Source organism: Thamnophis sirtalis, unplaced genomic scaffold (genome assembly GCF_051295495.1).
Source record: "Thamnophis sirtalis isolate CommonGarterSnake01/CBP01778 unplaced genomic scaffold, rThaSir2_p1.2 scaffold_12, whole genome shotgun sequence".
Classification (NCBI taxonomy): domain Eukaryota; kingdom Metazoa; phylum Chordata; class Lepidosauria; order Squamata; family Natricidae; genus Thamnophis; species Thamnophis sirtalis.
In genome coordinates, this window is record NW_028261392.1 from 55,749,364 (window position 1) to 55,774,517 (window position 25,154).

General features: G+C 43.0%; 1 protein-coding gene across 4 annotated transcripts in view; it reads left to right on the plus strand.

Moving 5' to 3' along the window:
• LOC106538503 (flavin-containing monooxygenase 3) overlaps positions 1–25,154 on the plus strand; it is a 51,971-nt gene that overhangs the window by 11,352 nt on the left and 15,465 nt on the right. Inside the window, exons 1-3 of one of the 4 annotated variants that reach the window (XM_087726670.1) lie at positions 16,353–16,449; positions 17,273–17,410; positions 24,565–24,753. In XM_087726670.1, the coding sequence (XP_087582796.1) occupies positions 17,279–17,410; positions 24,565–24,753 (321 nt within the window). In that variant the 5' untranslated portion in view covers positions 16,353–16,449; positions 17,273–17,278. Of the gene's footprint in view, positions 1–16,352; positions 16,455–17,272; positions 17,411–24,564; positions 24,754–25,154 lie in introns of those variants that run through there. The other 3 variants (XM_087726673.1, XM_087726671.1, XM_087726672.1) reach the window with 3 other exon arrangements.

Here is a 25,154-nt window from a genome sequence, read left to right on the forward strand (position 1 = left end):
AGACTAAAACATATGACGAACAGTTACAGAAGTTGGGTATGTTTAGTCTAATGAAAAGAAGGACTAAGAATGACATAATAGCAGTGTTTCAATATTTGAGGGGCTCCTACAAAGATGAGGGGGTCAAACTATTTTCCAAAGCACCAAAAGACAAGACTAGAAACAATGGTTGGAAACTAACCTAGGAGAGAATCAACCTAGAACTAAGGAGAATTTTCCCAACAATGAGAGTATCAGCCAATGGAATAGCTTGCCTTCAGAGGTTGTGGGTGCTCCATCATTGGAAGCTTTCAAAAAGAGACAGAACAACCATTTGTCTGAAATGGTATGGGGTCTCCTGCTTGAGCAGAAAGTTGGACTAGGAGACCTCCAAGGTCCCTTCCAACTCTAATTTTATGTTCTATGTCACAGGTCCACCTCTGAAGACCACTGAAAGAAACCAGCCTGTGTCACTTATTTCAGTGAAATTGCCTGCATCTGAATTAGGATTTGCCAAGAATTTCACAAAAGCAACAATTGATTAAAAGAATGGAAGGAAAATAATTCTTACTCAGTGCACAAATGTCCCAGCTCAAAATATCACATTTTGAACACATTGCATAAAGGCATAATGCTGAAAAAGGTGGAACAGGAAGAGAATATTATAATGAGTAGCAAGATGGATTGTCTCAATTGCAGCTATGATGGGATCAGTGGTGGATTGTAGGCGGTACGCCCCAGTTCAGGCGTAGCGGAGCCTGCCGGAAGCACCGGATACCATTCCGGAATGGTGCTTTGGAAGGCCCACCTGCCCTCCCGAGCTCCTTACCGGTCTTTCAAGTCTTCGGCAGTGTCCACTGAACAGCTGGAGCATCACGGAGGCTTACAGAGGCGCTAAGATGCATGCGCGTGCTGTGCGCATCCATGTGGACTGTGCCTGTTCCAACCGTACCAGTTGGAACGGGATCTGGAACCCACCACTGGATGGGATCCATTGGAAGGCCTGAAAGAACAATTTGCCAAGAGATTATCTACATCTGTTTATCTGATCACTGAAACTATTCAAATGATGCTTCATCATCAAATGGAATGCAAAAATGGGAGCGACAGCAATTACATTTTGAAGACTGAAAAAAAAAGTTGTTGCTGAAGTAGTCTTGTTAATGAGTATGTATGCATGTATGTATGTATATTCTGCCTTATTAGTTTTACAAATAATTCATGGTGGAGAACATATCCAGCCCACCTTCCTCCTCCTATTTTCTCCACAGCAACAATCCTGTGAGATGAGTTAGGATGACAGAGAGTGACTGCCCCAGTCAGCTTTCATGTGTAAGGCATGACTAGAACTCACAATGTCCCACTTTCTAGCCTGGTGGTTTATCTACATTTGTAGGAGCCCCTCAAATATTGAAACACTGCTATTATGTCATTCTTAGTCCTTCTTTTCATTGGACTAAACATACCCAATTTCTGTAACTGTTCGTCATATGTTTTAGTCTTCAGCCCCTTAATCACTTTTGTTGCTCTTCACTGGACTCTTTCTAGAGTCTCAACATCTTTTTTATATTGTGGTGAGCAGAACTTGATGAAGTATTCCAAGTGTGGTCTTACCAACGCTTTGTAAAGCAGTACTAGAACTTCACGTGATCTTGATTCTATCTCTCTATTAATGTAGCCTAGGATTGCATTGGCTCTTTTGACTGCTGCCACACACTGTTGGCTCATATTTAAGTGATTGTCCACTAGGATTCCAAGATCTCTCTCACACAGGGACGTGCAGTCAGGGAGGCAGGGCCTCACCAGCGTCATGATGAAAAGAAAAGAAAAACTAAAAGGAAAAAGGCTAAGGGAGTTGCTGCCAGAGTCACAGTGGATGACTCTGCTTAGTGCTAACTGCAGGGGGGAGGCGAGAGAACGACGTGCCTCCTTTGCATAAGGAATTTTTCGCCTTTTAACCCTTGCTCAGAGTTAAGCAAGGGTTAAAAGGCGAAAAATTCCTTATGCAAAGGAGGCACGGCGTTCTCTGCCTCCTGCTCTGGCAGCAGCAACTCTTGCCTAAGTTGCCTTTTTCTTTTTACATTTTCATCAGGGCGGACAAGAGGAGAGTTGAAATCCTCTGACACACCTGGAAAAGGTATGTGGGTCTGAGGGAGCGGGCAGGGGGGAGGAATTCAAAATTATTTGTAAGTAATTGTAATTTGTTTTATTATAAGTAATATTTGTGTGTGTGTGTGTGTGTGTGTGTGTTTTACCTGCCTCTGCTGGTGCGCGGACTGGCACTTTTTTATTTTTTATTTTTTAAAGCCATGCGCTGGCATGCACGTTAAAGTGCCGGTGGGCTGTATGGCCGGGCCCGGGGCGGCGGCATGCACTTTAACGTGCCGGTGGGCTGTATGGCCGGGCCCGGGGCGGCGGCATGCACTTTAACATGCCAGTGGGCTGTATGGCCGGGCCCGGGGTGGCGGCATGCACGTTAATGTGCCGGTGGGCTGTATGGCCGGGCCCGGGGTGGCGGCATGCACTTTAAAGTGCCAGTGGGCTGTATCTTTCTCCCTTCCTCTCTCTGTCTGTCTCTCTCTCATCTCTCTCGTATCTCTTACTTTCTGCTATTGTCACCTCCTTGCGCAGCACAGTTACATTTACTGTGCTTCACAAAGTGGGAGATGATGTCCCCTCCTCCTCCTGGAGCCCATTAAAGCCTCTCAGCTTGACAGAGAGACTTTGCTCTGAGGTGGCTGGAGACAGCATACTTACAAGACTTTCCAATGGAATTCCCAATAAGATTTGAACCTGGAATTCCCTACTCCACGTTCAACACCTTAACCACCACAAACAGCATAAAAAGTGTGATAACCTGCCCTCAAAATGGAAGGCCTAGCGCATTGTTTATAATTTCCTTCCTATTTAGGAGGAAAACAAAATATTATTCTCTGTTATCACAGGAGAGCTATAGAATTGGTAGTTGCTTCATTGTGGAATCTTCTCGTTTAGGTTTCCTTATCGATTATTTTCATTTGAAATTTCAAATATAATTTTTTTAATTGACAAAATAGCAATATGTAAGCATAGAACATGTTAATAGTCATAATTTTTTAATGGCTAGCTAGTGTTCCATAAATATCCATTTGTGTGCTGGAATTTTTGGGGAGGGGCACTTCCAGAATTCTGTGACAGCTGCGCTCTCTTCATAGAATGCTGGTTCCTAGAATTGGGAAAGGGCAGTGAAAATTAAACCAGGGTGTTAGTGAAAATAGAATGCATTCCCACACATTTTTCTGTCCTCCATAAGGTGGCGACAGATATCCACGTTTCACTCATTTAGCTTATATTTTCAACCTGACTCTGGAAGCAGCTCTGCTTAATTGTGCAACATATGGCAGGCAGGCAGGCAGAGATCCAGCCAAGTAGCTGTCAAATAAAGCAACACCTTCAGGAGGGATTTCTGTATGGAGCCACCACCCCATTTGAATGTCTGTGCCAGATAATGACAGCCTCATCAGGATTTATAACCATTTGCACTTGGTAGATATTTTTGACAGACATATTTAGCAATAGCAATAGCAGTTAGACTTATATACCGCTTCATAGGGCTTTCAGCCCTCTCTAAGCGGTTTACAGAGTCAGCATATCGCCCCCACAGTCTGGGTCCTCATTTCACCCACCTCGGAAGGATGGAAGGCTGAGTCAACCTTGAGCCGGTGAGATTTGAACCGCTGAACTGCAGATAACAGTCAGCTGAAGTGGCCTGCAGAACTGCACCCTAACCACTGCGCCACCTCGGCTCACATTTGACGAACCCGTTCTACCGAATAGGTGCAATAGTACTTAGACTTGTATACCACTCCACAGTGCTTTACAGTCCTCTCTAAGCAGTTTACAGTGTCAACATATTGCCGCTAACAATCTGGGTCCTCGTTTTACTAACCTTGGAAGGATGGAAGGCTGAGTCAACTTGAGCCGATGAAACGCGAACTGCAGAACCACTGGGAATCAGCAGTCAGCGGAATTAGCCTTCAAGACTGCATTCTAAGCACTGTGCCACTATAACTTTTAATAGTCTGTGTAATGGGATACTTGGGAAATTCTTAAACGGACTTTGAAAAATCTAATTCTCACAGCATGATTAAATATTTTTGAAGAAACTCACTCTGACTAACTGAAAGAATGTGAAAATAACCCTGAACATGTACAGGGCATTTACCATTCCCAAGTCGTTGTCGTCGTCATTATCATCATCATCATCATCATCATCATCATCATCATCATCATCATCATCATTTTAGCCATTGTCTATCCACTGCATGGTGAAGGACTCTTCCACATGTTTCAGGTATAAAGTTTTTTTATTTTCCATCTTCATAACACATAATCACATGTATACTATTACATAGCCAATATCGTGTTGTATTATTAATTATTTACATCAATTCATCCTACCATCAGCTCCCAAAAAAGAATTATTGGCTCTTCTGCTCTCCATACACCATATTTGTGCCTTATCCAACACATTCTTCTCCCACTCTCCTCCCCCTCCCTACCTCCTTTCTTCCCTCCATCATCCTTCTCTACTCTACTTCCCCTTCCTTTCTCCTTCTCCTCTCTCCCCTTTCCACTCCTCCCTATTCTCCTCGTCTTCCCCCCCACCCTGTCTCCTATCCCTCTCTTCCTACCTTACTTCTCTCCTCTGCTTCCCACTCTTCCTCTCATTCACTTGGTGTATTTCAGCTTCTGCGCAAGCTCCATTTTGTGTTGATGGTATTTATAATTCCATTTCACTATACATAACATATCTTCCTCCTTCTTTTTTAAAAAAATAAGACAAAACAGTATACATGTATAGTCATAGTGCTTTTAAACCCAACACCCCCCCAAGCCTAATTTTGTTACAAATATTTACTTCCCTCCCCCCCACCCTCCCCCCCAACCCCCCCCAATCTCCCCCCCCCCACGACTTCCCAGAACCAATACAGGGTATAAGTCTTTAACAAAAACAGTCTAAAATATATTTAGAAAGAAAATAAAAAGTTAATAACATCTTTCAATTGAGCTTTAGCTCTACTTGCTAGGCCAACTCTAGAACAATTTATATCATTCCTGGTGTTTAATCATAAGCTATCTGAGCTTTCTTTTGCCAATTGGGCCCACGATACTTACAGATGTTGTCAATCCATCTTCTTTTAGGTCTCTTTCGTGGATGCTTTATATCAAGAGGGAATTGAAATGGAAATGAAAATGGTCACATAGCAAGAAGAACTGATAGCAGGCGGACCAAGGCAGTCATAGAATGGATCCCATTCCCAATTGAGTAGCCATAATTCATCCAGTTTATAATAAATCTAAGAAGTGCAGATTTCTCAGCAGACGGCATGTATATCGAGAAAGTTTAATCCAAAACAGTTTACTTGTACTTTCCCCTTAAAAATATAAGACCGTGCTCATAGAAGATGTTTAACTGGGTCTTGGGGGGATGGGGCAAAGTGAGTAGCAGCACACTGCTATCATGCAGGAGATCTTGCAAGAATTGGTTTGGATAATGCCACTCACATTCATTTCACAGTTGAGATGTAATCCATGAGAATATTCATAGACTTCCTGGATCTAGCAATTCAACTTCTATAATTTATTATGTTTACCTGGTAAAATCCATAATTAAGCAATTTGATCTCTGGTGAAGTAGTAAAACCTCTTTTTGCAGAAAGCCCTTAACAATTCTTTCTTCAGCTGCAAAGGTTCTTATTTTACAAGACTCTAGGAGTCCCATGATCTTACATGGTTCAGAGCACAAATTGCTGGCAGGAGTGGTTTCAGAGAGTTTATTCCCTCCACCGCTAGTGCCAGATTAAATATAGAACATACCATTGTTTTAGGGACTTTGCATGTCATATTTCTTCCAAAGAGTATTACAATGGGATTATGTATCTGTGATTGTGTCAGTGGTGGGTTTCAAAAAATTTTGGAACCTACTCTGTGGGCGTGGCCTCCTTTGTGCATGGAGTCCCATGATTTACACCCATTTGCCATTCCGGCAGATTCACTGTATTCCAGGTTCCCTCTATTTAGCATTATCATCTAAAAAAATCCTAGAAAAGTACTTTTGGTGTCACAGCACCTGTCCTCTGGAATCACTTCACCCAAGGATTCAAAAGCCCCTATCCCACTCCCCTTTGAGTAATACATGAAGATTGGCCTATTTTTCAAGCCTTGGGCAACCTTATGGATATGAATATAGAAGGAAATGTTCCTCCTATTTTTTTTCTCACAACACCCATGGGTGGATTGAAAGAGGATGACTTGGGATGGCTGAAGATGAGGTAGAACCAATGTCAATCCAGCATTTTGACCACTATGCCACAATGGCTCTCAGTCACAATTGTGCAAGCTCATCTAATGTGCAATTCAATATGGAATGTGAAACAGCAGCACCAGTTTTGATAATGATTTGATGCTACTGAGAAACAGAGTTAGACAAGGCAAATAAGGTAATCAAGCTGAAATCTTTACAGGGCTTTGCGTTCATCTGTCTGTGTGAGTTTTCTGATAGGCAAACTGAAAAAATAAACTTCATGAAAAACAGACGTTACACAAGCCTGTTAAAAATACAGTAAAGAAGCTGCCAACTCCGATTCTATAACTGCTGTGTAGGACACTTGAGAAAATATGTAAAAGTGAGAAAGGGTTAGGACCACTTAACAATACCACATTAAATGTTGCTGACATTCAGATTTAATGGTCCTTCAGCTAACGCAAAAGCATTGCTGAAAGGGTCTACTGAAAGAGCAAGCTTGCTTTGTTGGGTGAAGGGATGGGGAAAGAGTAGATGATAGGATGTGGACAACAACTAATGGGCAAAGCCAGAGAACCTACCAGTTAAAATCTGACACCTCCTTCTGCATACAGAGCAGGAACATTCTCGGTGAAAGAATACGTTCAAGTTGGGAAAAGTTTTGAACTTTATAGTTCATTTTGATCTCAGTTTCAATAGTAGGTTCAATCTGCAAAACCATTCAAGCATCAGAGATGTAATGTACCACCTTATTACATATTATAGTGAAGTTCATTACTCCTGCCACTATTATTGTATTGCACGATATTTTTTAAAGCATAAGGTTCACAATTTAATTCAATACATCATTGGAGATTTATGCTGTCTAAATGAGGTCCCTGTGCAGTGGTGGGATTCAAATAATTTAACAACCGGTTCTCTGCCCTAATGACCACCTGGGTAGGTGGAACTCAGTGGTCATGTGACTGGGTGGACGTGGCCAACTCAATGTCCCGCACGTCAATGGGCACGCTTTGCCTTAGCTGTGACAGTATCATCAGGGTTAAGCGGAGAGGCAGTTTCTGTAAGCAGGGCAATAAAGATGAGGCTAGAAACAACACCAGAATGTTTCCTCCCTGCCTTCCTTTCAGGATTAGCCCTGTAAAGTGGGGAAAAACAAAAGGAGATTTCTTCCAAAAACCAGTTCTCTGAACTGCTTAGAAAGTTAACAACCGGTTCTCCCGAATAGGTGCGAACTGGCTGAATCCCCCCACTGTCCCTGTGTGAAAAGAAATGCAGAAATTAAGACCATTTGTTATTGCACTATGGGACTTCAAATCTACCACATGAATTAGGCTAGCTCCTTCCTCTCTTGCAATCGAAGATTTTTATGGAAGAGCAGGGAAGTGCAACATTGGATTCCAAAAGCAAAAGCTGTGCAAGGAGAACAGATAAATATCAGCAAAGACTTCCAAAAATATCTTACAGAGCAGTACTTTCAAGACATGGATCCATTGAACATTGGATTCTTGTTCTTGTGTTATTCCTGTTGTATCATTGGAGAAGCAGTTTTGCATTCTGTCCACCAGTTTGTCCAGTATGCAATGTCAGCAGAGCACATACCTATGGCTCACATGTCTTCCTGCAGGCAGTCCGTCCATTGCTATTCCAGTCATCCTTGGGGTATCTGGGCTACCTCACAACAGACCAGTTCTGACCACACGTCCATACTATCACAGCCTGGCTTCTCTCATTTTGTCCGGAATTGGGATGTCTTTGAAGGCCTTCTGAATGTCTTCGTTTGTAAGTGGATTGGACATTGGATCGTAGTGTGGCACTAAATCTCATCATGCAAGAATGCAAATAGAGAAGGTGCCATGGAGCTGAAGAAGAGCGTTCATTGCTTTTACCGTTATAACCAAGAGTGACTTGTTCTGTATCACTGCACACAATTTGGAATTTCTGGGATGTGGACAAGAGAATGCCTTCCTTGCAAAGTAGATTAGAGATTAGAGATCCTGGTTTACAAAGCATAGTGTGAACAACTTTAGGGCAATATTGGTAGCTGGTTGTGCTTGTGAAATCCTGGCCGAAATGGATTGGTACTGTCCTAACCATTTGCATGAAGTGCTACAAGTGACGGGAACATTTTTGTTTACTAGATCTGATGCAATTGGAGCTAGTGGTTTCAAGCTGCTTATTCCAAATTAGTCTGATTCTCAGAGAACACTGCAGCCATGTGCTCTGCTCGAGTATTTCAGCTACTGACCCTCAAGCCTTTTAGGTTTTTATACATCATATTTAGGCATATTGCAGTTTCCTTACTAGAAAATTAAGTAACAGGATAGAACACAACTAGAAACAATGAAAAAAAACCATTCACCAGGTCAGAAATTTAGTGCTCTGAGAGTGCTTCAAAGGGGATTGGATTAATATGTAATACAATTCAAAGAAAAGGTCAAATTCCCAGCACATTTTCCCTTGAGCAAGAATCAATCAATTCTTCGGTGCTAATCAAAATATTGCACAAATCTGCTTAAGTGCAGGAAAATCTTGCCTATCAAAAGCAGTGTTTTATTTTCAAGATTTCCTTCACAGCTGAAATTAAACTACTTATCTATATTAAGTTTTTTAATGCATTATTTAAATAAATGGATAATTTATTTATCCTCACTTTATCCAAGGAAAACATCCAAAGAGTAATTTTGCACTGTGCTACCTGCCCTGGGTGGATGTTGGCCCACTTCCCATGCCCCCTTACCTCTGCCTTTTTCTGAGTGTCCTCTCACAGCCACGACAGGGCAAAGACAGCTTAAGAATCCTTCCTCTGGAAATGTAGCTTTTGCTCATATCCTGCCTCAAGATCGTGCAGGCAATAAACACTGAATTAAATTGGTCAGGCAGTTTGAAAAAAGGGCTCCATGACAGCCCATTCGTGGCTCTATTTGGTTCTGCTGGTTTCTTGGGAGAACTGCCCCTTCAGCTGGGTCCTGAATAATTCAGATATTTTCTCCATATAGTAGGGGTTTATTTAAAGGGAATTTTGTATCTCATAAGCAACATTCAATGTACTCTTCTCACTTGACTATGGAATGTTGCAGTTTGAGATTGTTTGTTTGTGATACAGCAAAACCTTTAAACGGTCTTTGTCTGACTTCCAAAAGTCTTCCTTGATTAGGTCAACAGACAACAAATCATCTGTATTCTCAGGGAAGTTTTTTCTAAAGCATCTGGAAGTCACATATAAATTCATTCTTGCAGAATATGTGTAGTTTGTGGTTCAAAGGGTTCTTCAAATGATGGTTCTTGACATACTTTCAGGCAGAAACCAAGAGTACACTAAATCTTAAATATTTAAATATTTAGATGAGTTACCTGTTTCTGCTGCTTTGTAGAATTTTGATGGAATGCATTCATTTTATCAAGGCCAACCAGATTTGGATGGTAAAAATCGAGATAGCCACAGATTCACAAAAATCACAGGAACTTTTGCTGCCATCTTAGTGAGAATTTGGATTGCTGCAGCCCAGATTTGATAACCTTTACATTATAATCTCCATAACCAGGGGTGTCAAACTGGCGGCCCCAGGCCAGATGCATCACGGACAGGCCACGCCAGAGGTGGGTTCCTACCAGTTCACACCAGTTTGGCAGAACCAGTTCGTCAAATCTACCGAATCAGTTAGAAGAGGTTCCACCAGTGGACCCAGAAAGCTGGCCACACCTACAGAAGAGGTTTCAAAAAATTTTGAAACCCATCACTGACACACAGAGAGAGAGAGAGAGAGAGAGAGAGAGAGAGAGAGAGAGAGAGAGAGAGAGAGAGAGAGAAGAGAGCGAGACAGACAGACAGACAGACAGACAGACTCACACAGAGAGAGAAAGAGAAAGAAAGAAAGAAAGAAAGAAAGAAAAAAAGAAAGAAAAAGTGAGAGAGAAATGAAAGAAAAAAAGGAAAAAGGGACAGAGCGACAAAAGGAAGGAGAGAGAGAGAGAGAGAGAGAGAGAGAGAGAGAGAGAGAGAGAGAGAGAACACATGGCCGGCAAGCCACTCCCACCAGGTCACATGGCTGGCAAGCCACTCCCACAAAGGAGGCCACACCCACAGAGTACGTTCGAAAAATTTTTGAAACCCACCACTGGGCCACGCCCATGCCAGGTCTGCAAAGGGGGGGGGAGGAGAATCACAAAATATCATGTGACAGCAATATGATGCCACAGGTTTGACTGTGCCACAAGCAGTAAAGCCATTTCAAATATTTGGGACCCTCTGAGGATCTTTGATTGTTTTATTTAAAAAATTAATGCCTTTTATGAAGCATTTCCATATTGCCACATTTTTTCAAAAATAAAGATAAAAATCCAGCAGAAAACTCTGTGGAACAAGAGTCTTTGCTCCATTCTTTGTCATATGGCATTCATCTGGTTTCCTCACCATCTGGTTTCTTCCAGAAATTGTGCTTGCCAATCATTACAAAAGTTTGCCAAGCGAAGGATCATACAATTATTTAGACTGGACCCTGAAACAGAAGAACATTTTCCAATTGCATTTGTAACAGTTTAGCATTTTCATACTTTAAGAAAATTATATCCCAGTTTTTTAAAAATATCTCAAAATGGCAGAGATATTTAATACTCCTTCCTCCTATTTTTCTCACAATAGGCATTTTTAGAATGTGGATCCTAACTGAATATTGAGAATCTTCACAGGTGACTACTGAAAGACATGTTATCCTTATGAGAATTGTTGTACATATTCAACGAAAAGGGGCTGTTTTTGCTTTGATTACTAGAATTTTGTGATAATTGCTTTTGGAACTGCACACTGTTTTTAGTACAGAGAAGGAGATAACATTTTACACATTTGTATTCATACTTCTTATATCTTCATTCCTTGCAAATTTTCCTTATTAGTGCACTGTAATGCACAAAAAATGACCAAGTGATGCTGGAAGGTTTTTTTTAAAAAAAAATAGTTGTTCTGAACTTTAAAAAGCAGTTCTGTCTTTGTATCTTTTTCTGTCACAAGATAACATGGATTGGAGCAACAGCTGATCAGAACTCAGGAGGATTTATAATTCTTTTGACTTTTCTGCTATGCATGACAGCAATTATACACCCCCTTTGCATTTATAGATCCTTGCAAGGGATATGAAAAACCAGAACGGGGTATAACAAAAGAAAAGAAAAAACAACCACTCTCCACTAAATATGAAGAATTCGGGGGTATTGCACAATATTCTTGGATTTCTGGAACAGTATGCTTTCTTTCCTTATAAGGTTGGGAAATATGGTGCATCAAGCATTATTTCAGCTTCACTGAAGTAGTACAGATATTGCAGAGCCTCTCCTGTGTAAAAGTATCACCATTTATTATTAACTTTTGTGCTTTATTTTGCATGCTTTCACAGAACTGATTCCAAGTAATACCTGTTATTTCATGTAGGCCGTGTAATGCTTTCCCCCTCAACTTCGGTCACAAGAAATTCTTCTCCAGAACTTCTTCTGTGCTCGTTTCTCTACTTAGTTCACTAATTCTTCTGACTTCATTCACTGCTTCAAGTTTTTAGGCACTTTCATTATATTGCTTCCACCACTGCAGTTCCACATCTTTGTCACCACTGGGCAGCTAAAGCTATTTTCCTTTCTCTTATCTTTTCTAGCAGAGAATGGAGCAATAGAAACTCTGGACAGTTGGTCCTGAGGGTATTTGCGTCAATTATAGTAGAAGTTATGAGATTCAGCAGAATAGCAATAGCAATAGCAGTTAGACTTATATACCGCTTCATAGGGCTTTCAGCCCTCTCTAAGCGGTTTACAGAGTCAGCATATCGCCCCCAACAATCCGGGTCCTCATTTTACCCACCTCGGAAGGATGGAAGGCTGAGTCAACCTTGAGCCGGTGAGATTAGAACCGCTGAACTGCAGATAGCAGTCAGCTGAAGTGGCCTGCAGTACTGCACCCTAACCACTGCGCCACCTCTGTCAAAACCTCTCGGGTACATGCTGATACAAATCACCTCCCTTACACTGAGGGAAGTACTAGAGACTTGTAGGTGAAAGAAATAAGTGGTGGTGGCTGCAGCATTTGTAGCTTTTAAGATGAGATCCCAGCATGGTGTCGAAAGGTCCCCTCTGAAATTTCCCTTGATGCTCCCTAGTTTCTTGCTTCTCTCTGCTTTTGCAATTGTCTTTCGATTTTGATTTTGATTTTGAATGCAGTTCTGAAGGATGCTGGCATGGCACAAAAGCAGAGGCCACTTTCCAGTGTTGTAAGAAACGTCCTTCTGGGTTCGGCTCCAAGTGGGGAAAAAGACACTGGAGACATGGAGGCTGCTTGGAAAGATGGTTTTAATGGTGGACAGGACCACATGGCTTGAGTCATGAACAGAAAAGGTGATAACATGCTTCAATGTTGGTGGAGAAAAAGAGAAGGGAAAGGAGGAAGAGAACTTGAGTCCCTGGTTTTATGCCCTCTCTGGCCTTTGATCTTGATTTCATTTCATTTCATTTATTGAAATTTGTATGCCGCCCTTTTCCCTGGGGGGACTCAGGGCGGCTCACAGTTCAAAAAGGGGAGGGGGTAGGACAGACAATATTCACATGGAGACAATACAACATATTAAAAGAGAGCACAACAGTCACACAATCACACAATTCGAGTGGGGTTGAAATCTTAACCCCAGGCCAGCCGGGACAGCCAGATCTTTAAAGCGGCGCGGAAGGACTGGAGGGTGGTGAGGGTCCGAATCTCCACGGGGAGTTCGTTCCAGAGGGTCGGAGCAGCCACCGAGAAGGCTCTCCTCCGGGTAGTTGCCAGTCTGCACTGGCTGGAAGATGGAATTCGGAGGAGGCCTAATCGATGCGATCGGATCGGTCTAGTGGAGGTAATTGGCAGTAGGCGGTCTCTCAAGTACCCAGGCCCACTACCATGAAGGGCTTTGTAGGTGGTAAGTAGCACCTTGAAGCGCACCCGGAGATCAACAGGCAGCCAGTGCAGCTCGCGGAGGATAGGTGTTACGTGGGTGAAGCGAGGTGCACCCACAATCGCTCGCGCGGCCGCATTCTGGACTAGCTGAAGTCGCTGAATGCTCTTCAAGGGCAGCCCCATGTTGATCTTGTATTGGTTGTCAGACTCCCATGGGGCCATGCAGGGGCAACTCTCTAGGCTGCGTTTTGAATCCAGGTTTGGTTGAGTTCTCAGATGCCATGTGGTCAGTTGAGTAAAGGGCCAATATTATCATGCTTTAATCCCATCCCCCTGGAGCTGCAGTGGAGAAGACTTTATTATGTAAAGGGACTAGCTTGGCCTTCTTAATGGCCCATTGACAAAGTGGGGATGGGCAGGAAGCTGCAAGCAGCTATTCTGTCTTTTAAAACATGTTTCTTTCTTTTCACATCCAGAGAAATATTCTGCCTTTTCAATATTTCCTAGGATATTTCATTTTTTTCCGGGAGAGGGCTGGGTGATAACTTCCTACACCAGAATTACTTTGGTTTTTAACTAAGTTGGAAAATAAAAATGTTGAGTGGCTGCAGCTCAAATGGCCTCTTCTCTGCCAAGAAAAACTTCTCAAGGAGAATTACTGGTAGTTACAGGAGTTTTCTATAAACATTTGCCTTGCATTTTCTTTCATCCAGATTGTCATGTTCAAATTGCTGAAGCAAGTTGCTTATCACGCAACCTGTTCAAACATGTTGCATTCTGTGCCCCTTCGTTACCTTTGTCCCTTTCTCTACATATATCTCTTGGCTAATAACCATATGATGCTGCCTTAAATTCTAGTTGCAATGGAACCCCCTCCTGCTTGCTGAGTGGGAATAAAAATCTGCCATTTAGCAGTTTCTTTCATTATAGTTTTTCTCAGAGTACTTACACTTAAATAACTTGAAATATAGACAGGGGATTCAAGAGGTCAGGCATTAAATAACTTTACTGTACCAAATCTTATTTATGCTGGCATTCTGCTTAAATGAAGCCAACCTTTATAGTCAGAGCTACACCAAGGTAGTAAGAGGTGGGTTCCTACCAGTTCACACCTATTTGGTAGAACCGGTTCATCAAATCTACCAAACTGGTTAGAAGAGATTCCACCAGTGGACCCGGAAAGCAGGCCACACCTACAGAAGAGGTTCCAAATTTTTTTGAAACCCACCACTGGTCCTTGGATATGATTATTCTACACTATCATGCTCATATTTATAAAACTCAGTGCCTCTGTGAAAGGTAAGGATGACTACTGCATTTGTGGTGCAATCAGAACATTGCGTGTGTTGAAGTTGTTTTAACGCAAACCAAAGATGCCTTTTAAAAAACAAGTTTACATCATATTCTTATGCATGCCAGTGCTGTGTGTGAGGTAATCTAAGGTGGTTCTGACAAGTGTCGTCGGCATCTTCATATCCGGTCACATGGGCGGCAAGCCACTCCCATCCAGTCACATGGGCGGCAAGCCACTCCCACAAAGGAGGCCACACCCACAGAGTAGGTTCGAACAATTTTTGAAACCCACCACTGAAGGTAATACTGTATATGCTTGCATACCTTCCTTTTTTTCCTAATTCACATTTAAAGCATTCTAAGTTGGCCATCCCTTTATGTTCTTCTAGCAGATTCCATAATTTAGCCCTGCATTGTTTAAAAATGTATTACCTGACTTTCTCATTTGGTTTGTTCTTGTGATCCTAGATTGGGAAGATCCATTTTCTTTTTGAGGCTTGTTTTCCTTTTCCTACTTTTTAAAAACTTAAATGGATGCAAACAGCACATCCTTTTCTAACTAAAAGTTGCACTTGGTTTTCAATAATATTAAGTGCCATTTTCTGAAATGTCACTAGCTGTACAGTAGGCTTCTGGAGGTGCAGTGATCAAAATTGCAGTATCTGAAATGTGCCAACTTTGGAAGGTTTCCTAATGATTACTAGCATGGGATATATATTTTTGGTAACAACCACTAACTTAATGTTTTTATCATATAGTGATCACCACTCACAATCCCTTTATGAGTTTCAGTCATTATCAACTGAACATCAGTATATCAGATCTAAACTAATTTGACAGCTTTTTATTTTATGACATTTAACTGTCCTAGTGTCAGGCCCGCATTTATATTCTTTTTAGAATTTTGGCCTGCCACACTTTCTCTTATTTCATTTTGCTGTTTCATTAGTATAGTCGATGGGAGGGGGGAATAGACAGGAGTAGGATTGTGGAATGTATTGTTTTTCATTCTTTACTAGAAGCCAAGGTCATCCTTTGTCTCCGCACTTTCATACCTGACCGGAAGCAGCTGGGTGGAGATGCCAGCGTGGAAGAAGAGCTTGTTTGGAGGTTCTAGCAGGGGAGCGCAGCTATCGTATATCCTTGACCGAAGATCGGTACACTCCTTCTATCTGGGATGGTCGTCCTCTTCCACCGAGCGCGCAGCTTCGGGAGGGACGCACATGGAGCGGTGAGGGAGGAAGGGGACACCCGCCTAGCCAGCCAGATCAGCTGAATCAACCCTGGCGATCAATGGGGTGACAGATGTCACAGCCAGATCGCCCTCACATCCACGTGGAAGAAGAAGATTGGACCATATGATGGATTGTGGGTGTGGGGACAAGATCATGAACTTTTAACTGGGTGGGATTCTGATGTCATTTCCAGTATTGGAATTCCATAGCACGATGCCAACGTGCCTGTCTTATTAAATTGGGATTTTAAGGATAGTTTTGCCTTTGACTCTGATTTAATTCTGCATGGTATTTGAGTCCCTAGGGAGTGGGCGGCATAAAAATTCCATTAAAGTTTGAAAGCTTAAAGTTTGAAAGTTTGAACGCTGACACGTGGCCTAGTTAGTAGCCATTTCCTAACAAACCTGAACAGCCTATGACTCATTCCTAACTCTAATCATTTAGAGGCGAGTTAAAAGTCAACTATCAAACAACAGACACCTGAGGAGTCAGGAAATTCCCATTCTTCTTTAGAGAACTGTTCATTTTCCTGTTTTGTAGTGCGTTGAACTTTCCCTAAAGGCTGCCAACCCTTAGGAAGCACAGTCAGCTCACAAGTTATGTAATCTTGCTCTAAGGGAACTCCTCCTATTTTTCAGAGCCAACCTCCAAAACCAGCAGGGAAATACATTTGGCTTTTCTTGCCAGGGTCACTTGTGTGCTGTAAAGAAGCTGACAGAACAAGAAGGGCAACAGCCAAAAGAAGTAAGGTGAGGTGTGTGTGTGTTGTGTGCCGAGGGAGTGTAAATATAAGAGTAACAGGCCAAGAGCTGGAAGGGAAGGGGTGAAAAACTATACCAATATTTCTGTCTCTGATTCTTCTTCTGTATTCCTTAGAACAGCATTCCTGAAACGGAAAAGTATAGGAAGGGATGTCCATGCAAGCTCTGAGCTTCCGGACAATGCCAAACATATTTTTGGGAAAGATTCTTCTTTGCAGAGGCATTTTCCACCTGAAAAATCCAGGTGTATCTCTTTGAATGATGAAGCTCCTAAAAAGTTATTGATCCTTCAAAATGTTTGCCTAGAACTTAGAGGCTAAGGTAAATGACTCACAAGGGGTAAACTGGCATCATTGCAGAGAAATAAAGGGTCAACAGTGGATATCTAACTGTAATCAGTGTTTGGGGTGCTGTGATTTTATTGTACCATTTTCATTTTTTAATAGAAATAGCACTTAGACTTACCTGTTGCTTCACAGTGCTTTACAGTGCTAAGCAGTTTACAGGGTTAGCATATTTCCCCCAGCAATCTGGGTCCTCCTAGTGTCTCCAGTGTCTTTCCCCCCACTCGGAGCTTGACCCAGAAGGACATTTCTTCCAACAGTAATTTGTGGTACTTGGATGTTGCAATCTGGGTCCTAATTTTACCGACCTCAGAAGGATGGAAGGCTGAGTCAACCTTGTGCTGGTCAGAACTGAACTCCTAGCAATGAACAGTGAGGTAGCTTGCAATACTGCATTCTAACCACTGTGCCACTATGGCTCTTAATGTAAGAATAAGGTTGGTTTGAACAATTCCTTGTTCCACTAGGTAACCATGGTACGCCGTGTAGCAATTATTGGAGCAGGAGTGAGTGGCCTTGCATCCATCAAATGCTGCCTGGATGAGGGACTGGAACCAACATGCTTTGAGAGGAGTGAGAGCATTGGTGGATTGTGGCGCTTCATGGTGAGATCCAAATATCCTCCTTGTGTGACAAATGTACTGAACTTGAAACCTGCTTAGGTATACTGGAGTTCTTTTTATACCTAGTGCATCCCTTGTCTGTTTCTTTGATTGGCAAAATATTTGATATCTTTTTAGATCTTATCTCAAGATATCTTGGGTTTGCAGGGATATTAGAGATGTTTATAGTGGGTAGTGAAACACTTACAGAAACTTGTATTGGAGTTTATGCAAAAGTACTGACTGGAGTTTTATTCAGTTCATGGTATATTTTAAATACCATATTTTTCGGAGTATAAGATGCACTGGAGTATAAGACGCACCAAGGTTTTAAAGAGGCAATTAAAAAAAAAAGTTTTTGCACTCTGCAGACCTCCCAAAAATGGACCATTTTTCACAAAAACAAAAAGCCTTTAGGAAGCTTATAGAGTGCTCCTGGGGGCTGGAGGGCAAAATTGAGCAAAAACACCCAATTTTTCACTCATTTCTGCCCTCCCCAGCCCCCAGGAGCATTCAGAAAGCCTCCTACAGGCTCTGCACAGACATTTTGGTGAAGGGGGTGGGGTTTCGGGAGGCAAAAAATGCTGTATTCAGTGTATAAGACGCACCCAGATTTTCAGCCTCTTTTTAGAGGGGAAAAAGGTGTGTCTTATATTCCAAAAATTACAGGTAGGTAGAGCAGTTTTTCTCAACCATGGCAGCTTGAAGATGTATAGCCTTCAAATCCCAGAGTGCACCAGGCTTTCTGCCTGGGGAATTCTGGGAGTTGAATTCTGCATATCTTCAGGTTGCCAAGGCCAGGAAACTGGGGTAGAGTATAGGTGTCATCAGGGCCGTATTTAGATGAAAAGAGGCCCTAGGCTATTCCACTTATGAGGCCCTTTCACTTCCCATTTTTAAGTTTGTAAATTACATGAGAGACAATAAAATACATCATTACTGTATACACTATATATATTGATATATCAATATATATCAATATATATAGCTGGCCTCCCGACGGAGGGTGGCTCTGCTCTGCGGCAAAGGCAGCGAGGCCAGCCGCCTCCCTGCTGCGCTCAGCTGCCCGGCTCGGCCCCCTCACCTGCCTGGCCGCTGGTGGGCTCCGCGTCGACGGGGCAGCTACTGGGAGCGGCCGCGCCTCTCGCCCGACCACCGGTGCCGGGAACATGGGCGGGCTCCCCAACTGCCGTGGCGCTGGAACGATCTTAACCAATACATTTTTATGTTTGTTTATTAGTCATATGCGTAGAATTTCTCCTTATTTTCGGTTCAGTGTTTTAGTGTTCACTGTTTTTAGAATAGTGTAATTTTAATTTTGCTAACAATTTGAATGTAGGCCCCTCTTGATCTTGAGGCCCTCGGCTGAAGCCTAGTTAGCCTATAGGAAAATCCGGCCCTGGGTGTCATTCATATTGCTGTATCTCTTTACTCCATCTCTTTACTCTTTATATTGAGCAAGTCTCAGATCACACAGAGCTATCATAGAATTCAAGAAAAAATGGGCACAGTTCCTCTTCGGACTTACAGCTTGAATGTATGGAAGTTGGGAATAGATAGATAGATGACTTGGTCAGTCCTGGAATCTGAAGGAAAGATAAAAGGGATGAGGGTGATCAATGCCTAAAAATTCATAGTCAAATACGAGGTAGTGTCATCAAAGGATGATGATGTCATGGTTCTGCAAAAATACCCACTACTCCAATATGTAAGATATTGCAATTAGAGATTTGAGGGTATGATTTGAAATGCTAACCCATGAGATTACTGCCTGCTACCTACCTACCTACCCACCAGAGGTGGGTTCCTACCAGTTCGCACTTATTCGGTAGAACCGGTTCGTCAAATCTACCGAACCGATTAGAAGAGGTTCCACCAGTGGACCCGGAAAGCAGGCCACACCTACAGAAGAGGTTCCAAAAAATTTTGAAACCCACCACTGCTACCCACCTACCCTTCCCTTTTTCCTATTTACCAAATAGGTCCTTTTTTATTTTTAATAAACCTAATTACAAATTGCAGTGAAAGCACATTGGGCTGGCTCCAAATACCCTTCATCAGGTTCCCCTCCAAATGGAATACAATTGTATGAGATACTAAAGCAGACTTTGAAAATGGAAAAGGAGTGACATTTCACGTAGTTTATTCCTCTTGAGTTGGTTCTTAAAATTAGTTGACTGGCTGATGGATTGGCAGATTTGATTGGAAGGTTTATAGTGTGAATAATTTCAGCTGATTAAGTGAAAGTATTCATAAATCTTGGTCCCATTGGGTGAGCCATAAATCTCTTGTTCTAGGATTCTGCAAGAGCAGAAACAAAAATGATTTCCACCTTCAACAGCTCCGTCAGACTTTGTGGAATTCTTGGTGCTGTTCACTTTCATGTTTCATTACCTGATTAGGTAACTTCAGGATTGCTTATGTCTGCAAGCAAACAATTGAGTTCAGAGAGCACCAAGTTCAGTTCAACCCAGTTCAACCCAGAGCTGCATTTACTCTGTTCATTGGGTCCATAAGGCTTCATCTCCTATCCCCTTCCCACCTCCCACCTGTCATCCAGCTCTCTCTCCCTCTGGCTCTAGTAAAAAAAAAATGCATAAGGGACTTGGCTTAACTGGGAAATCTTTAATGGCTCTTGTTGTAGACTAGAGTAAAAAGTGGCCAACTGCTTCCATATTTCACCAAGAAAGGTGTAGGAAATCCCCGGGGGCCAGGCTTAACTCAAAAATTGTTATTGTAATCAATGTGAACAGTTTCCATTTCCAATTTGCAAAAGCATTAAATGTTAGAGCTAATAACTGGGTATCTGAACGTTCATGTTTCACTTTATTTGCTTCCCCTTACTTGTTTAGTTGTATATTTTATACTGCAAATGTGTGAGTAACAATTCCCAGGGTGGAAGATTAAAGCAAGTTATAAATAGTCCAGATAAATATTTTTTCAAGAAACTAGTATTACTACAAATAGTAGCTTGCAACTGCTGTTAAATATATATATGTACTTACATTATATGTACGCTTCCAAAAGATAATGCAATAGTTAATCCAGAAAATAAGTATTCAAGTTAATAAGTGTTATTTGATAGGACTTTGACATCTGTCTTCTTTTTGTTGCCTGGAAATAAATTGTGGTGTTTTGTTTTGGTTATGCAATCTTTCATAACCATCTGCAGAATATTAATCCGTGCAAACTTGTTGCGTAACATGAAGTGTTGCTTGACTGAGTACTGGCCACCTTAATCTTTTGGACAGCTTTGAAAGCAGCAAGGTCCTTGTGAAGGTTGTAGCCTTAAACTGATGGACTCCTAAGAGTAAAGCAGCTGGAAATCAAGGTTTAAGAAGTCCATGTCCAGATTTCATCTGATTCCTCCTTTGGATTGATGTGCTGGGTGATAACTTCCTACACTTCCTTCCTTCCTTTAGGAAGGAAGTATTGATGAAAAAAATCTTGGCTGCCACCCCCCAAAATATTCTTTAGATTCCTCAGGACATAGTCACCCACACAATGCTCAGAAATAGATATATTTCCCTTTGGAAATAAACTTTGAATTTTGACATTTCATGACATTTAGCTGGCTCACATGCAGGGGTGGGTTTCAACCAGTTCGCGGCGGTCCCTGCGAACCGGTTGGTCGCCGAACCCGGAAGTAAGTAACTTCCGGGAACGGCGAAGGGCGCGCCCGCCCGCGGTTCTTACCCGGTTTTGACGAGTTCTGCGCTTTCACGCATGCGCAGGACGCATACAGCGTCTGCGCGATCGTCCAGGAGCAGCTGGAGCATCGCGCAGACGCTAGTACGCATGCGTGCACCGTGCGCGTGCACGAGGACGCTGCCGCCTTCGTTCCAACCGAACTGGTTGGAACGGGGCGAGAAACCCACCCCTGCACATGTCACTGGTTGCTGATCCCTCTTCTGACATTTGAAAATGTTTTTGATAGAATTGCAAGTATAATCCCCATCTCTATTAAGAACAATTTGTATTCTTGCGAACTTGCCTGAGGCAAGTGTAGGTAAGTATTTCCCAGCCTCACAAAGCGTCTTCTTAAACAAAAGAGGATTAGTAGATGAAATAGAATCTGTAAGAGGAAACTGCCGCATTTCTTTCTTCTTTCTTGGCAAAAAAAAATCTTATGAAACCCACAAAGGGCTTTCTTCTAACAAATTCAATTACCTGCCCTTCTGGTGATTGTATAATCCATAGCCTTGTCCTTCATGGAATGAAAAATGCCTTGCATCTCCTAGAGTCTTCTCTTGGTAAGACACTAGACTAATATTTCTCAATTGTAGAATTCAGACGAATGGACTTCAATTCCCAGAATTCTCAGACAGCCATGTACTTCTGGGAGTTGAAGTCAGGCATCTTAAAAGTTGCTAAGGTTGGAAACCCTGCACTAGGCTGTTGGGGGCGGCGATGGAGCCAGCACTAATGGCAATACATGGGGCAGCCCTTGAAGAGTGTTCGGAGACTCCAGCTGGTCCAGAATGCAGCCGCGCGAGTGATTGTGGGTGCACCCCGGTACACCCAGGTTACACCTATCCTCCGCGAGCTGCACTGGCTACCTATTGGTCTCCGGATACGCTTCAGGGTGCTAGTTATTACTTATAAAGCCCTACATGGTATTGGACCTGGGTACTTGAGAGACCGCCTTCTGCCGATTACCTCCCACAGACCCATTCGATCCCACAGATTAGGCCTCCTCCGTATTCCATCTGCCGGCCAATGTCGGCTGGCGACTACTCGGAGGAGGGCTTTCTCTGTGGCTGCCCCGGCCCTTTGGAACGAGCTCCCTGTGGAGATTCGGACCCTCTCCACCCTTCGGGCCTTCCGGACGGCCGTGAAGACCTGGCTGTCCCAGCAAGCCTGGGGTTGAGTTCCCCCCGCTACTCGAATTTGCTGTGTCTGTTGTGCTTTTAAATTTTTCGTATTGTCTGATTGTATTTGTCTTACTTTTTGTAATTTCCCCTCCCTTGGCTTTTGTTCAGCCTCCCTGAGTCCCTTCGGGGAATAGGGCGGCCTACAAATTGAATAAACTCCAAACTCCAATCACAAGGATGAGACAAACAGTAACTAATATTGTAGGAACCAGGCTGGGTCAGTCACCAGGACCAGAGGTTTAGTCTTCAGAATTTTCAGACTCCTGTTGAAGCCCATCCTCAGGAAACTACTCCCTCGCCAGAATGTGTGCTTTGGGCTATTCTATGCCTAAATGGACACCTCATGTGTTGTGAAGGATTCCCAAAGTCGAACTGTTCGAAGCACTAGCTGCCCATATTCCTCACGAATGAAAGCAACAGTGACGTGCAGTCAGGAGAGGCAGGGGAGGCACAGCATCACCACTGTCAATCATGAAAAGGAAAAAAATATGTAAATGGGAAAAGGCGAGTGCTGAGGTTAGGCTAGCTAGCTGCTGCCACACCGTGAATGACTGCCTCTAAAAAAGCGCCCTCTATAATGAGGCAGGAGAACTGCATGCCTCATCTAGTCTGACTTTTCAGGCGCTCGAGCAGAGTTAAGCGAGGGTTAAAAGCAGGGGTGGGTTTCAACCGGTTCGCGGCGGTCCCTGCGAACCGGTTGGTCGCCGAACCTGGAAGTAAGTAACTTCCGGGAACGGCGAAGGGCGTGCCTGCTCGCCCGCGGTCCTTACCCGGTTTTGACGAGTTCTGCACTTCCACACATGCGCAGGACGCATACAGTGCCTGCGCGATCATCCAGGAGCAGCTGGAGTGTCGTGCAGACACTAGTACGCATGCGGTGCACGAGGACGCCGCCCGCCCCGTTCCAACCGAACTGGTTGGAACGGGGCGAGAAACCCACCCCTTGTTAAAAGCCTAAAAAATCCCGAGGTAGTTGAGGCACGCAGTTCTCCTGCCTCATAGTAGAGGCCGCATTTTTTAGAGGCTTCAACTCTGTCATTCTGTTTAAAGCTGCAGCGTCGCGCTCACTCTTCCTCCTCTCTTTCTCCGTTTCTGATGCTCCCCACTCCCACCCCACGCTCCCTCTTTTCCTCCAAATTTCCTTTTTTTCTTTTTTGTTTAATAAATACAATGCTCAGGCATTCTCTCCTCTCCCGCGACACCCCACTGACTAAAGCACTTTCTTTCACCCGCCCGAGCTTGCGGCAGCCTGCCTTAGCTCTGCCGCGAGGACAGGAGGGCGAAAGAAAGTCACTTTCTTTTGCCCGCCTGAGCTTGCGGCAGCCTGTCTGAGCTCTGGCGTGAGCACAGGCGGGCGATCAGACAGGCAGAAAAAAGTGCTTTAGTCAGTGGGGTGTCGGGGGAAAGGACTGCCTCACCAGCCATAAACCTCACCGCACGTCACTGGAAGGCAAATAATGAAGAATAATGTTGCAAGATCCAATCTGAGTAACTTGTATTCCATATTTCTCTATGCATATTGGATGTATCTTCCCAATGCAACTGACATTCTAATTTCCATGTTTATTTGGCTACTGGCACATACATACCATGTTTAAACTGCAACAATGAAAGACTGCTCCCCTTGGGGCTTTCCATGCTAATTATCTACAGTATTGTTTACAATGGCTCTAGAACAGTCGGTCTCAACCTTCCTAATGCCGTGACCCTTTAATACAGTTCCTCATGTTGTGGTGACCCCCAACCATAAAGTTATTTTATGTTTTCCGTATTTTTTCGAAAATATGTGTTTTCCGATGGTCTTAGGCGACCCCTGTGAAAGGGTCGTTCGAGCCCCAAAGGGGTCCTGATCCAAGGTTGAGAGCCACTGCTCTAGAAAGTTCTGTCCTTTTTGATAGAAATAAATATCTTGTTTTATGAGTATTGCTTGCTTTATGAATAATGTATTTTATTTATGTCAGTCAGCTATTTTGATTGCTTACAGCACACATTTTGTTTGGGTGTCCCTATGGCTGATCTAAGAACTTTTTCCTTGTTGTTCCATGCAAATAAAATTAGGATAGCAAGCCTAGATTTTATGGACAAGTTCAAAATGATCTGTCACTTCTCTCGATGGAAAATACCATTCTTATCTGCCCCTTTTTGTCCGTACAACAAACAGAGCTGAGAAAAATCTAGCACCTCAAATTTCAAGTTAACTGAAAAATATTTCCACTTTCTGCAGCTCTGTTTCTTTGAAGAAATTTCAAATACCATTCATCTTTGCTTTCCTTTCTGTGCCAGGAGTCACCAGAGGAAGGCAGAGCCAGCATTTACAGATCTGTGTTTACCAACTCATGCAAAGAAATGATGTGCTACATGGACTTCCCTTTCCCAGAGCATTTTCCTAACTTTATGCACAACTCCAAACTTCAGGAATATATTGAACTATATGCCAAGCATTTTGATCTTCTTAAATACATACAGTTTAAGGTAAGTTGAAGGTAAGCTGATTGAGAAGGGATTTTTAACAATTGCCTTTCATTGCTGGTTCACATTTAGTTTATGGACCCCCAAAATACTGATCTGTGCTGCTTCTTATGGCTCCTGGATAACAGTCATAATATGTTTTTTTAATTTATTCATCAAATTTATATGGCCAGGAAGTGATTCTGAACAGTGCAGAGCAAAAACAGTGTAAAACAATATACACCAACAAGATCGCACAGGTTGGGCCTCCTCCGGGTGCCATCAATTGGACAATGCCAGCTGGCGGCTCCCCGGGAGAGGGCCTTCTCTGTTGCTGCTCTGGCCCTGTGGAACAATCTACCCGCAGAGATCCGGACCCTTACCACTCTCCTGGCCTTCCGTAAAGCCGTCAAGACCTGGCTGTT